The sequence below is a fragment of the Meriones unguiculatus genome, chromosome 7, assembly GCF_030254825.1.
Source record: "Meriones unguiculatus strain TT.TT164.6M chromosome 7, Bangor_MerUng_6.1, whole genome shotgun sequence".
NCBI lineage: Eukaryota > Metazoa > Chordata > Mammalia > Rodentia > Muridae > Meriones > Meriones unguiculatus.
Window position 1 is genome coordinate 32,364,825 of NC_083355.1, and position 14,887 is coordinate 32,379,711.

The following is a 14,887-nucleotide window of genomic DNA, read 5'->3' on the forward strand; positions in this document are numbered from 1 at the left end:
AGCCATTATGAGGAAAAGCAGCTCCTATTGAGAGGACACCGAAGTCAGGAGGGCAGCAGGACAACTACAGAGCAGGGGCCAGAAAAAGCCACACATGGGGCCTCCACCTCTGTGGGGCTTTCAGGTTCACAACCTGTAAATCCTCTGTAAGACCTAAGCGGAGGAGATGGCTCAGTGGGGAAAGTGCTCCCTGTACAAGGGTGAGGACCTCAGTTTGGATTCCCAGCACACACGTAAAAAAGCCAGGTGTGGGCAAGTGAGGACCAAAACCCCCAGCACTGGAGAGGTAGAGACAGGAAGATGCCAGCGGCTTACCGGCCAGCCATTCTAGCCATAATGAGAAACCCTGTCAAAAGCGGGGGAGGGAGAAGCAGCAGCTGAGGAGCAGTAGAAGAGACTGACAGCAACCTCTGCCCCCAACAGGTGCGTGCACCCACAAGCACGAAATATGTAAGATGTAGCCCTGCTTGTCCTGGTACTATGTAGACCAGGCTGGCCTCGAGCTCAGAGAGCTCCACCTACCTCTGCCTCCCGAGTGCCAGGATTAAAGGTGTGTGCTACCATGCCTGGACATTTTTAAAGTAGGTTCTATGTGTGTCTCGGGGTTGACATCAGCCTTTCCATACAAGACAGATCATAAGGCCTGCAGGAGACAGAGTAAGGCGAGTCTGCAATCTTAGTGTAAATGTGTAATTGCTGTGTGATTAAAGAGCATAGAAAATAAAGGCTCCCTTTGTTTCTGAAGGCTTATGAATATTAATGACAAGGTCTCCCTTTTCCATCTTGGGATACCATAGGGCAAAGGACAAGAAAGAGTACTTTTGAGCAGCTGTGATTGGCTGTTGGGATAAGTCTGTCAGAGGGTAAGAGAGCTGCAGTGAAACCCACTCTGGCATGGAATAGGAGGGTTGCTGCCAACATCGCAAAATACGCACCTGCTGGGATATACACCTTAAGGAATGATATCTTGTTAACAAGAGAATATCAGACATCCCCTCCCGGTTTGCCAACACAATAATAATAACAGCTCATCGGCAATTGCTCACATTATGTGAGTGAGCCAAACGCTGGGTGCCAAGCCCACGTGCCATACTCCCCCCCCACACACACACACACACTTAATTCTGAAGCCATAAATGGGTACCATCAGTCCTTTTCCCATTTTAAAGATTACAAACTGTGGCTCGGCAAACAGAGTAGCTTATCTGAGGTGGCAGTGACAGGATTTGAGGCCATCCCATCAGCCTGTGCTCTCAGCCACTATCAGCACATACTGCGCTGTACCAGTCTGGCTGAGGGCAGCTGCAACTTTTAAATACTCAACAGAAAGGTGCAGCCGTTCACACTCAATTCCCCCTATCCTTAGGGGAGGCGATAACCCAAAATCATTTACAAGTGGTCTCGGGAGGCATGCTATGTATTTTTTTGCACCTGCTTCTGCTCTTGCAGGCTTAACGGCATGGTTCTGTCTGGCTGTTCTTCGGCTGGCATTCTGATTTGGTCCCTGTGTCCATTCAGACCCATGTCAGACAAAGGAGACCCAGAAGAGGTGCAGTCCAACAAGGAGGAGCCAGGCTGAAGGGCATTCCTTGAAAGGAACCTTTACTTAAAATACAGCTGAAGGAAGTTAGCCACACTCAGAGGTGATGGAGCAAGGGAGGGAGGCTCTGCAGGGAGGAGTCAGCATCCCTTTCTTTGCCTTGCACAAACTGCCACTGGAAAGTGGTTGGGAAACAGTGCCCACCCCTGACACAAGGAGGCCATTGGCTTCCCAGTTGCTGGGGCTTTGCTTTGGGCCAATGGTAGAGAAAGGGGAGTGGCCAGAGACGCAGCCTACTCCTTGCCCAATCTTCTTTCAGGAAGGCTTGGGCACCAGGTACCATAGCAACTGCAAACAGGGGCTCATTTGTTTTGTAGATGAGTAATTACTACACAATTAAAGAAGGCTAAAAATAAATGGGCCCTTTGTTCCTGGCTACTTATTAATATTAATAAAGTGGTCTGTCCAGGTTCATGGCAAACAGCGACTGTAAGCCTGGGTGCCCATGATAGAGATTGATGTGTGAGGAGAGCCGGCCAGCCCTGCTGCTCAGCCAGCTTCTCTCTCTTTCTGGAAGTTATTTCTGACAGTGTCTTGGAGAGGGTGGCCTTGGAGAGTTCAGCCTTACAGATACACACAGCACCGAGGGTACCCTGGAGTCTGAAAGTCACAAACCTCGTGCACTCTTCCCACCAGAGGACAGACCTGAAGCATTGAAGCAACCACGTGACATGAAAGAAACTCTTTGTCATGTTATGCTGTCTTTGACCTCACATTTCCTTTTTCATTCCAGCATGACAGCCTTTAAACCTTCTACTGAAGTAGCCCCTGAGATTTCAGGGTCTCCTAGCCCAGCCTCTCTTCCTATTTGCCTGCCATGAAAAGTGAACTCATTATGACGTGCTAGGGGCCAGGCTGAGTTCATCTCCTCCATTCTTGACCTTCAGAGTTCAAATAGATATGAGGATGTTGAAAGCACCAAGAGGCGCGCCCACCTCCTGGGGGAGGAGATGACTTGTGAGTGAGAAATAGCGGAGAAGGTGAACCCACTGGAGGAAGGGCGGGGCATGGCTCTTGGCGGCCACAGCCACCTCTACTGAGTGAGGATTTTGGGCTTATAGGCCCCAGCAGGTCAGAGCTGCTACAGCCAAAGCTCCTGATCCTTTGTCCTAGGAGGCATAAGCAGTGGAAATGGCAGTGGCTTAAGGACAGTGTGCAGAGAGCGCCAGGAGCATGCATCCCAGTGATAGGATTCAGTGGGAGTGTTCGGGATGCACTTGAGAGCAGCTGGCCATTGAGTGCTGGATGCCCGGAGGTGTGGAAGGCCTCGTGTTTACAGTTAGAAAGACATTTTGACTCTACCAGATTTCCAGCCTCAAGTGTGCTTGGTGGGACTTTTTAGGGTTCTGTGATTCTGTCTTTGCTGATGCTGTTCATTAATAGCAAAAGACCTGGGGCTAAGGGAGATGCCTTAGTTGGTAGAGTACAAGCAAGTGGTCCTGAGTTCTGATCCCCAGAGCTCACCTAAAAGCCAGGCATAGCTGCATCTTAGTCCTAGCACACAGGAGGTAGAGATGGGTGGATCCCTGGGGCTGATTGGTTAGCCTGCTTAGCCAAATTGATGATCTCCAAGTTCATGGAGAAACTGTGTCTCAACTAAGGTGGAGAGCAATAGGGGAAGGCACATGACATTAGCCTCCACACCCACACAAACATACATACATACATGACACACAGGTCAATAATGGAAGACCCAGTAATCACTGCTAGTAAGCATGTCAGCCCTAAGATTTGGTGCAACTCTGCTGCATGCTAGAAGCATCTGGAAGTTTTTTAACTTCCCACATTGCCACAACACATTTCAGGCCCATCAAACCAGAGTCTGGCAAGATAAACCCCAGGCAAAGCCAGTGTGTCACCACAGCTTCAGGTCCTGTTTGGTTTTACAACTTCATACCGTCCCTGACCATCCCAGGCACCCAGCATCCTCCAAAAGGAAGCAGGAGAGGTTACCAGCCTAGGCTTAGAGTCCCTGTGGGCTCAGGGCTCTTCTATCTTTCAGGACCAACAAGACCACCATCAAGGGTGGCCCTAAGGGGCCTTTGTCGCTATGCTGTGACTCTCCCAGCTTCCTTGAGACCAGGCTAAGATTAGGAGCAAACAGTTTAGAGCAACTGTAAACAGGGAAGCAGTCATATTCCTAGACTGGCTGACAAATGGGGGCCTCTTGCTAAGGTCAGAGTTTGTTTGTTATTAAAGACCTAATTAGGAACATGAGAGGGAGCTGAATGGCTCCGCGCTTGGTTAATTAGTGGCATGTATGCGCCCGCTTTGAACTTCAAGGACACAGAGCTATTAGTGCTTACATCAAAAATGGATTAAACTCCTGTGCCTTTACAATCATTAAAGACGGACTACTCAAGTGGAAAGCCTTTTGTACAGGTCCTCAAGGGACTGTACCCTGGGCACCCTCCTCACCCACCACCCAAAACCCAGCTGCTGGATCCCCTGGCGCTAAGATGCCGTTGAATGTGATTGGGCTGTAAATGCCAAATCACATAGGTAGCCCAGCTCCCAACAGGGTCCAGCGAAGTGGGATGAAGGCTGAGTTAGTTCTCTGTGGACGGCACTGTATCCGGGCACTTTTGAGAGGAGTGAGAGTCTCAGAAAGGGAGTTGCTAGTGCCCCATCCCACGCACTGACTCCCAACACTGACTGCATTTCTGCTTTCTGCTCCAAGACTCTGTGTTTTATGACATAGGGGAGGGCGCCCCAGTCATCAGGGGAGATGAAGCCACCTCTGTCTTCATAGGCACCACCCAACCTCAGGGAGCTCCCTGGCTAGTGAGAGAGATGCCTGTAGCACCAAACTATGATTCAAGAAGAGGCGTGACCGAAATCACATGGACTTTCAAGTTAGAACTGGATTCGGTCCTAAGACCCTGGGTGTGCTCATCTTTTACCCGGGGTGATGATGCCCGTCTTAAAAGCTGTTGAGTGAGCGGCCTTCCCAGCCGGGCCCCCTCTTATCTCATTAGCTCTCCCCTATCTCGGCCTAGCCATGCGCACAGGAGTGCATCTCCTACCCTGCCATTCCTCAGAAGGATGTGCTGACCACTAATTCTTAGGTAGCCTTTCACCACGGCTGGAATACAATGCCTGACCGTCTTCTAAGTGTACAGTCCTGGCCTTGGGTTTCATAGTACTGCAGCATGCCTGTAATACAGAAAAACATATATTGGTCACATAAGAAGTAACATATAAGACTCAAAGGATCTGGCTGGGACAGGTAGGGATGAGACCTTCAGGGTGATCGTTGGAGCAGCACAGCAATGAGAGGAGACACCCGGGAAAACCATGCTGGTTTCTTCCTTGGTTAAGTTAGGTAGGTGATGTGCGTGAAGGACGGGGGCGGATCTCAGATCAAAACAGGCCACGGGGCTTTCTTAATATCAAACTGAAGTTGCCCTGGACTCACCAGACTGTTAGAGATGAGGAGCCTGCTTCCAGCCTTTGGGTTCCCTATTTAATTTTGGTCTCAGACTCTAGAGGACTGGATGAGATGTTGGCTAACCTATTGCAGCCTTTCCTGGGTGCTGAACTACCAGCAGGCCTCCTCGTCTGCTGCTGCTTTCAAATTCTAATCACTGTTAGACAATATCAAAACACCTGGACTTCCATGTCTTTTCTTGGACTTAGAGTAAGGCTTTTGTGAGTCACATCCCTTCCCTACCCCCAGGGATTAATTCCACTCTTGGCCCAGCCCTTTCTGACCCCAGATAAGCAGAACCACACACACAGTCCAGTGCCCCCTGGCTCACTTTAGACATGTGGAGAAAGCTGCCGGGAAGACTGGCCCAGCATCCCTGAGTCAGGACCCATATTCTCAGTGCAGGTTGCTGGTCCATTTCTGCTCCCACCTTTGAGATCAGATAGGAGGGCTTTATTGGGTCAGCCATCCAGGTGTTTTCTGGAGCATTGGGAAGCTTTTCATTTAATGTCAGGTGCCTCCTGCTCTCATTCAAATACTTTGCTATTCTCCTGAGGGATAGCAAGTGTCCCAGGTTTTCATGTCGCCCCTCCCCCAAGAGTCCTTTCTTCGGGTCCAGGGTAATTAAATGCAGCAAATGGATGGATTGGACCCTTTTGTAAATTACCTCCAGGTCTGTATGGCAAGTGGATGGCATTTTCCTCTATTGGGTGTTGCTAAATGTGCATACGGTACGTTTGCTGGGCTCTGCATATACCTGATAAGTCACAGAGCGTCTTCTCCTTTTCATCCTCGCAGCAGTCTAGTCACTCAGATTGACAAAGGGACACATTACTCATGTGCTACGGATGAGGACACAGGCTGGACCAGGGCACACGGGTGTCAGGGTAGGGCCAGGGTCAAACTCGGGTCTTCTGACTCCAAGTCCAGTGTCTCCTCTCTATCCATGGTACCTGCCTCCTGAGGGTACTGCCTGGACTAGGAAAGCCCAGAGGATGCTGGGGTTCAGGTGCAGAAGGTGGAACTACCTTAGAATTAAGCCAGGGCTGCAGATATTGCTGATTGGGAGGTGAGCCTGCTTACCACAGCCAGCCTCCACACCTGACTCCTCTGAATGAGTTTTTGTGCCCAGGGAAGGGAGCCCTCTGCTACACAGACAGCACTCTCAAAGGGCCTTGGCTCTTTGCCTGCTTCCGTGTTTGCCTCTCACAGCTTAGGAGAAGAGAGGGTCCTCAGACAACCCTGTTACCAAACAGACAGCCAGTACACTGTGTGAGGACTTGTGCCGATATCCAGAAAGGAGGAAATCCCTTTGTCCCAGCTCCCTTCCTGCTATCAGCAGGCAAGAGCAGCTACCAAGTGTCTGTCCCTATCCCTAACTGAACAGTGTCCCCAGATATGTGTAGTCCGCTTGCTGGGGGACCTTATCATGCCATCTGGGGTGTGGTTCTTCTGCCACAGGAGACACAAGTGTTGACTATGGAGCTTAAAGAGCTCTGTCTGTCCTCCATGGCCAAACCATAAGGACATAGGCTCCATGGTCCCTAGAGAACGGGACCAGTCCAGAGCTAGATGCTTCTTGCCTGCCCACTGTACCCTCAGGCAAGGGCCCAGCAGCCAGGTCTTCCACCCTTCACTGGGGGTTACTTGCTGAAGTGGGATGGGCTTGGGATGAGCAAGGTCATACTCAAGTGGAACTGGGCTAACCTAGCACAGTGCCACTGTCTCAACAGGGCTTGGATGTGAGTGCCCTTTGATAAAACAGGGAGGGATGCTATAGGCCTAAGAGGAGCTCATTGTGAAATTCCTTCCATCCCAGGTACCAGGCTTCCAGGTGCACAAAGAATCAGGAAAGTCATCAGGGGTTGGGGTGAATAGCAACAACCCTCCTGCCTTCTAAGCCTTCCACAGAAGTCTCTCTGCACAGCAGTCTTCCATGGGCAAGATGCCTCTCGTCTTTCTATAGTTATATTAGTCTCCAGGCGTTCTCCTGTCTTCTCTCCATCCCCTATCTAGCATCTTCCCAGTCTTACCAGAAAAGAAAGAAGCTTAGGGGGTGGGAGGGGGGAAGTCTCTTTCCATCTTCCACTTTTGCCCTTTCCCAATCTCACCCTACCCTTTTATCCTAAGTCAAAGCTACTTCCTTCCTCTGTGGGAGAGGGGGTGCCTGGGTTAAGAGCCCCCCCCCCCATCCTTGTGTTTCCTGAGCCTAGAAGAAAAAAGGTGTGTTCCACCAAGATAGTGCCGCCTTCTGGATATCTTGGCTGGATGTTTGCCTCCATGAACAAGAAGGGCCAAAGGCAAATGTTATCTGCAAGCTTAATCTTGTTGCTTCAGAAAATTCTACGGGTGTTCAGGTTGTCCGCCAGTACATTTCCAAATAAGCTATTCACTAGCTTTAAGCTTCCCCGTCCTTTTTCCCTCCCCTCCCCCCTCCTTCCCCTTATCCCACTCGCTCAATTGTCTTGTTTATTAATTTCTGGCCGGTGCTTCAAAAGGGCTCATCCTGCCCAAGGGCATCGAGAGGCAACAGTATCTCTCTCCTCTGCCGAGGTGGGAGCCAGGCCCAGCTTGGTTTGGTCCACCTTGGATCTTATGTCTCCTTCTCCAGTGTAGCACCATTGATCTCTTCTCGCTCCTATGACAAGTGCATGAAGGAAAAAAAAAAAAAAAAATCAATCCACTTACACGTTCTTCAAAGCCACAAGAGAAGTGAGGGCCTCCAGCTACAGGTACACAGGCAAGAGGGACTCCACTCTTCACTTCAGATGTTCTTCTTGGCAGCTATTACAGGGCAGAGGAGTGATGCCACAGGAGCCAGGAAGGAGGGGGAAGTGAGCCTTCTAAGGCTAAAGACAAGCCAGTGTCCATCACTCAGACTTGGTGTCTTCAAAACTTGCTAGCTACGGTCCCGAAGCTATAGCCTCATACTCCCTGGAGGTTTCCAAAATCCATAAGAGCCTGCTTTTATGATGGAAATTGTTTGTTTTTTGCCGGGGAGGGGGGAGTGGATGTTTTTGAAGACAGGATCTCAAAGTGTTGCTGGCCTGGAACTTGCTATATATACCAGGCTAGCCTGGAACTAATAGAGATCTAACTGCCTAGTTCTCCCAAGTGCTGGGCTTAAAGGCATGTGCCACCATCCAAGGCCTATGATGGAACTTTTTTTTTTAAAAAAACAGCAAATAAAGTTTAACATATTAAGAGAGTGTAAGCTGAGGCAGAATTCCCCTGTTTGACAGGCTGGGGCCTCCCCAGGGAGGTGTGATGGGGTTGGAAACAGGCAAAGGTGAAGCCTAAGGTGATGTCACCTTTGGCCACACCTCACCCAGACACAGCCCTCTCTCTCTGACTCTGTAGCTGAGTTGCATTCTAAGCTCTCTTTTTCCCAGTCTGGATTTTCTACCTAAAGTAATATAACCAAAATGCATTGCGGTCAGATTGCTTTAGCTGTTAGCTGGTTCGGTTAGTGTACTCTGCATTCATACTTCTTTATCTTTTTTTTTTTTTTTTAACCAAAGGAAAAAAAGTTTAAATCCCCCCCTTTCCTTCTCCGGCAGGAGGTGAGTGTGTGGGTATCCTGTTAGGACCACTGGCAACACCCCAGCCTTGGCTAACCTTCAGGTCACCATTCCCACCCCATCCCCTCCCTCCATCCCCTGCTCTGCACCCCAAAAGAGGACTCTGCCGCCATCATTACTATTATGTTAAGATGCCCGTACTTTCCATGACATAGCCCATCTTCTGACCACTTCAGTATTGCCAACTTTCATGCAGGGTCTCAATGGAAGGGGGGTGGGAAGGGAGGGAGTAGCCAGTGTGGAGGGGGGACGAAGGAGGGATACAGAATGGAGATTTTCTTGATTTGACTTAAAAAAAAACACACACACACAAATTCGTCATTTAATGGATCCAAAAACAAAGAGAAATGAAATGAAACATAAGTACACACAAACACCAAAAAAAAAAAAAAAAAAAAAATGAGTTCAAAATCCCTTTCCCAAAGATTTTTTTTTTCAAGGACACAAAATTGCTTTTGTTTCCTGTCATGTTTTAATATCAATATTAACACAATGTGTAGTCTAAAACTAGTTCCTTTGTAGTTTGCATGGGATGTGAATGCTGTCTCAACGTGCCCAAATCTAGAAGACTGCATGAGCGTCAATTCAGATGTGAAAAAAAAAAATCTTTCTCTCTCTCTCTCTCCATATATATCTCTATTTCTATTGTGATAACTTGGTGGGCAGTGAAGCACCTCGGTTGGTTGCCGTACTGTGTTGAATGATCGTTTGTTTTTTTTTTTTCCTTCTATCTATTTCTGGAGCTCCAAGCTTCTTAGTGGTAGCCTGGGCTGAGTATTCTTGAGTCCCTGCTGATGTTTCCGCATGGCCTTGGTTGAGTGTTAGAAGTTGGGCCTCAGCTGTTTTTTTTTTTTTCTCGAGTGTTTGGCTTGTAATGATTGGTGCATGCCTGGCTTCTGGCCTCATACCCAGCTCTATTCTCTGCACACCAGTCCTGAATAGCTACAGTGCTCAACCGAATTTTGGCGCGCCCGCTTCCCCGGCAGGCTCCAACCCGGCGCGGCCCGGAGGCTTCCCGGGGGCCAACAGCCCAGGACCTGTCGCCGATCTCTACGGCCCTGCCAGCCAGGACTCCGGAGTGGGGAATTACATAAGCGCAGCCAGCCCACAGCCGGGCTCAGGCTTCGGCCACGGCATAGCTGTAAGTACCTGCCTCGCTGCCCTCCTGCCTCCTCCTTCCTCACCAACTCCACACAGCATATGGGGAGGAAAGTCCAGAGTTAAGGGCAGAGGAGAGACAGGGTGACCCCCACTGACGTCAGGCCGACCGAAGCTTCTATCTGCTGGCCCAGGCATACAGTATAAGGTGTGAGGACATCTGTGTTGACCACTCCCATCATCTTTGGTCTTTGCAACTTGAACCAGTCATACAACCCATGGCCCTGGCTACAAAGTAAAACTAGGACGCTGAGCAGAGGTAGCCTAATCATGTCCTGGCATGTGGTAAGTCCTCATGCCATTCCCCCACCTCAGTGGGCAGAGTTCCCAGTCTGCTGTCCACTGGTGGCAATGGTGCCTAGAAGGCAGGAAGGGGGAAGCTCCTTCCCAGGCCATTTCCTTTGCTGATGGTTCTTAGAGCTTCCAGGTCCCAAGTAAGTTCCCATTTCCATTCTTCAGCTGCAGCTCCCCAAAGGCCAGATGCATTTGATATCTGTGGTGCTCTGTGGTTCTATAATCTGACTAATCCAGGCAATGGAAATTTGCTTAAGAGATTTGCATGCTGTTTTCAGATCGTATTGTTCTTTTCCCTCCTGGTGTGTGAGCATGAATGTGCCTGAGCCCACTTGCTGGCATCCCCCTCCATTTTTTGGAAATAGAAAACCCGGCCAGTCTCTTGCCCTAGCCAGCCTCATTCTTTTGGGAAGCAGCTTGGTTTTGAGTTGAGGTAGGGGTGTCTGCTGTCCCAGGTCACATCCTGCATCAGATTGTGTATCTAGAAGAAAGCAGGCCAAGCCTTGTCTTGGGGACCATGCTGGGGAGACCAAAGCCATTGCAAGAGCCTGGGGGAGGGGGAGCAACTTCATTCATTCATGTTTCCTAGCATTGGAGGAACATGGCACGCACGCATGCACACAACACACACCCACACACGCTGTCTTATACATTCTCACATAGACCCATACTTGTGCACATCAGCCAACCCAGGCCTGTGCTTCCTGAGTCCTCTTTCAATTCTGCTCCAAAGCCAGTATTACTTGAATCAGTAGTTTGATGATTCTAATCCCCTCGGATCAACTGTAGTACCAAATCCAGAACATTGTTATTCAGCCCAGAGCTGCATCAATTTGGGGGCCTGTCAATCAGCAACTCAGAACACGACTCATTTCCATTTTCAGCAGCTGGGAACACACACCCTGTTTGTTCTTGAAAACCCGGGTCTTGGGACCTTCATGCCTGTGATGTTATTTCTGAAATAATCACAGGCCATCACCGTTGATCAGCACTGATGTTCCTTCCCCCAAATTAATCTGTTGAGATGAGGACAGAGATCCTGGTATTCGCCCTGTGGGGCTCATTGGCCACCGTGGTCATTGTTTGGGGCTCAAGCCCCACTCTCCTACCCTCTTACCCCTCAGAGCCTGGCTCTTGGTTTCCCCTTGGGAAGCTGATAAGCTTGGGTGGGGGGGAATCACAGGGCCGAAAGGAGGGAGCTGGGGACGGCGTCACCCTGACTCCCCATGGCACAGTGTCTCAGAATTACATATTCATGCTGGCAACCACCGACTCTAGTCCTAGAGGTAATCTCCTTTCCCAGGGTATGACAGCCTGTTCCCATGTATAGCGCACTGATGACCTTAACAATTGTGCAATTTTAGGGACCTTTGATTGCAACGGCCTTTACAAATGGATACCACTGAGCAGGTGCTTCCGTTGCCATCTCTCTCTGAGGTATTACCATCTCTGCCATGCGTCTCCGCCTGCCCTGCCTGCGCGTGTCCGTACACATATGTGCCTTGCTCATATGTGTACACACATGCCCCATATCTCACCACATCACATCTCTCTCTCTTCTCTCTCTGGACCCCTTTCCAAGGAAGCGGGGACAAAAATGAATCCAATGTCTTTTGTTCTCTCCTTTCTTCCTCCAGCTTTAAATCATGATCCTCACCCGCCTCCCCACCCCCCGCCCCCCTCTCTCTCATTTTGCTCATTTTGATTTGGTTCCATTTCTGTATCTTCCCCTCCCCCTCCCCCGCCCTCATCCTTTTCTTCCTTGAGTGGGAAACTGGAAGGTGATCTCCATTTTGTGCCCATTCCATGGAGAATGGAGGCAGGTAAATTGGTCTTCTGCCAGTCCTAGGGGCCACAGGATGTCCAGCAGGGCCATTCCCAAAGTCCTGTGAACTGACCCTGTGGGTTGCTGGGGCTCAGCCAATGGGGGTTGTGCAGCCAAACAGCCTGACTCCATCTTTTAGTAAAAAGAAAACATTTTTTTTTTTTTTTTTTTTTTGCCAGTTAACTATGGAGTAATTATCAAGATTACCACACGAAAAGCAAATTAAATTAACAGCATCACCTGCCTAACGTGAATCTGGATCCCTGCCAGTTTCTTAACCTTTTAAACTGAGCTCAAGTTAATTAAACATTTTTAAATCACTTTGATGGGAATACAGAGGTGGTGGGACCAAAGGGAGGGAGATTGGGCAGGTAGGGAATGAGCCTCTTACCGAATTCTCCTCCAAAAAGGAGTATCTGTCACGCTTGGGAAGAGTGCCAGGCAGAGGGTTGTCAGCCTTCTGGAAAGCACTGGGCTGGCATATAACTTGGAGGATGAGAAGGCCAGTAATGTGTCTCTTTAAGGGAAGGTGACAGCTGAGGCCTCAGAATAGGTCCTGCTTGGAAAATCCCATTAGCTTTTCATTCTTGGAGCTGGAGCGAGGAGAGGCCAGCTCTGGGTTTGTCCTCTCTCTTGTAAAGGGGAATTGCTTTTAGCCCTGAAGCAGCCTTGACTCAGTAGACCAGGACCATTTGAGGCACCCTGTTGAGTTGAGATCCAGAGATATTTTAGACTCCTCCTTTGTTGCTGCTCCACTAACTCCACTACTTCTCTTAACCAAAATAAACCCTGTGTATGAACTCTCCCATTCCCTTACCTCCATCGCCCTCCACCACTGGCCAGAGCCAGAAGCCACTAACCGTCTGAAAGAGAGCTACTTGCTACTAACTTAGCTGGGTTTGGGGGCTCGGGGACAGTAAGGTTCCTCTGAAAGCGAGGAGGATTCACATGGCCAAGAACTCTGAGGGCTACAGATGGCTTCAGCTGTCAAATTAGGAGGGACCCAAAGGCTGCCTAGATACAGCAGGCCTTTGGGAGGGCAGCCACTGGGGCTGCCAGTGTCCATTCCTCACCCCCAGCACCCTCTCTTCACAAGGCCGCCATGACCTTACCCTAAGGAAGCTAGAGGCTGCCCCCAGTCTGTCTCTGTCGTGACTCAGTTTCTACACAAGGATAAAGTAGCCAAGAGAACAGCAGTTCGAATCCCACCCCTTCCAGTCAGCTCGTAGCAGCTGTTCAAGGCTAAGCAGGCAGCTCTTTTGCCTCCAGCAGAAGTGACCTTCTGACCTTCAGTACCATCCACAGAAGAGCCCAGGCCTAAAGGCAATCCAGGGTAACCCAGATAGCGAGCCTGGATCCTGGGCCTGTTTTGGTTTTTCTTGAATCAGAACTGGTTGTTTTTGGGGGGTTTATTTGTTCGTTTGTTTTTTAAGTTTTTATTTTTAGTTTTTAAGTAGTTCTAGTGATCTGTTAGGATGTAGTCTCTTAGTACAAATTTGCATTTTTTTTCAGTTACTAGCATTTAACATTAGCAGGCCTCTCTCTCTGGTGTTTTTTTTGTTTTGTTTTGTTTTTTTTTTTTTTTTTTTTTTTTGAGACAAGGTTTCCCTGTGCAGCCCTGGCTGTCCTAGAACTCACTCTGTAGAACAAGCTGGCCTACAGAGATCTCACAGTGAACTCAGATCTGCCTGCCTCTGCCTCCCAAGTGCTAGGATTAAAGGCATATGCTGCCACCACCTGGTTGGCAGTTGTTTTGTGTTTTTGTTGTTGTTTTGTTTTTTGTTTTTTGTTTGTTTTTTTTCCTTAAACATGGCTTTGAAAATGAAACGTAATCAGAAAGGGGATTTTTTTAATCAATGTGTGATTTGACCGACTAGCCAAAAGCCACAGTGGCCGCACCTCCAACCATGACCTCCAGAACTCTCCAACCCTGTATCAGATCTACCTGTCAGTCATGGCTTAGATATCTGGTTTACCCAAGCTGGGAAATCAGCCACCAGCCCAGCTATTTTCACACGCTCCCACACACACACAGTCACACACAACCTAGTCCTTTGACTACTGTAGTTAAGACCTCAGGGTGAAGCCTATGTGTGCCTGACATTTCTCTCTCTCCTCCCGCCCCCCACCTCTATGTGCTCTCCGGGACACGCCTGACCTCCCTGCGCTACAGAGCATACCTGGATGTCCAGGCAAGACTGGGCGAAGTTTCTGAGTGGCCCTTTGTTTAGGTGATGTCCTAAGACGTGGCTCCCCACCAGCCTCCCTCCTCATCCCAACCAGAGGTGGCACACTTTGGATTGAAGGGTGACTACATCTCATCTCACCAATCTGCTGTAATATAAGACAACAGCTTTTAAACGTGTATATAACCCATGAGTTTTGGTTTGGTTCCATTTGTTTCTCTTGGTGGTCTCCCTTTCCCTCCCCGTCTCCCTTCGCCTTTGAAATCTTCCCTTGATCACATTTGGTAGTGATTTTTGACTTAGTCCAGTAGTCACCTAGCTTAATACCTAGTTCAAAGCTAACCATAGTATACTCGTTACATATTAAGGAGCTGTCTTTTTTTTTCTTCTTTTCCTTTAAGAACAAGTTTTGTTTTGTTTTATTTTGATTCTGTTCTCGCTTTTAAAGGATGCTGAGATGGTGATGTTACTCTCCATTTTTTGGTACCAATTCTGAGACTGTAAGAATCTTCATCTGGGAGTTTAGCACACACTGAAGTGAAGTTATGACGTGTGGAGCGGGAGGTGGGCATAGACTCTCTCTTGTGTTGTAGAAGTGACATCCAGTTGGCTGCTGATCAGACTCTAGCAGTTCCTTTTTGTGACGTCTCTTTGTTAACCTAAGTATATCTATTTTCGGCAATAAGGTAAGGATGGCCATGTTTTGAGGGTCCTCCTTTTCTATGAGTGCTTTTTCTTTTTTCTGTTCAAAGAGGTCATATTATAAGGTTTTTTGAAATTGTGACTTCTAAAAAACAAAAACAAAAAAAACAA

At 48.8% G+C, this 14,887-nt stretch overlaps 1 protein-coding gene across 9 annotated transcripts in view; it reads left to right on the forward strand.

Annotated features, from left to right (window-relative positions):
* The window catches only part of Msi2 (musashi RNA binding protein 2), a 359,282-nt gene extending 345,015 nt beyond the window's left edge, over positions 1-14,267 (forward strand). For 4 of the 9 annotated variants that reach the window (XR_009592847.1, XR_009592848.1, XM_060387002.1 and 1 more), the window contains 3 exons: positions 9,598-9,752; positions 11,428-11,500; positions 14,062-14,267. Coding sequence is in view for 7 of the 9 variants with exons in the window: in XM_060387002.1 (XP_060242985.1) it covers positions 9,598-9,752; positions 11,428-11,469 (197 nt within the window). In the remaining 2 variants the exon portion in view is untranslated. Of the gene's footprint in view, positions 1-9,543; positions 9,753-11,427; positions 11,501-14,061 lie in introns of all 9 variants that reach the window. The other 5 variants (XM_060387000.1, XM_021647887.2, XM_021647888.2 and 2 more) reach the window with 3 other exon arrangements.
* Positions 14,268-14,887: the final 620 nt, after the last annotated feature.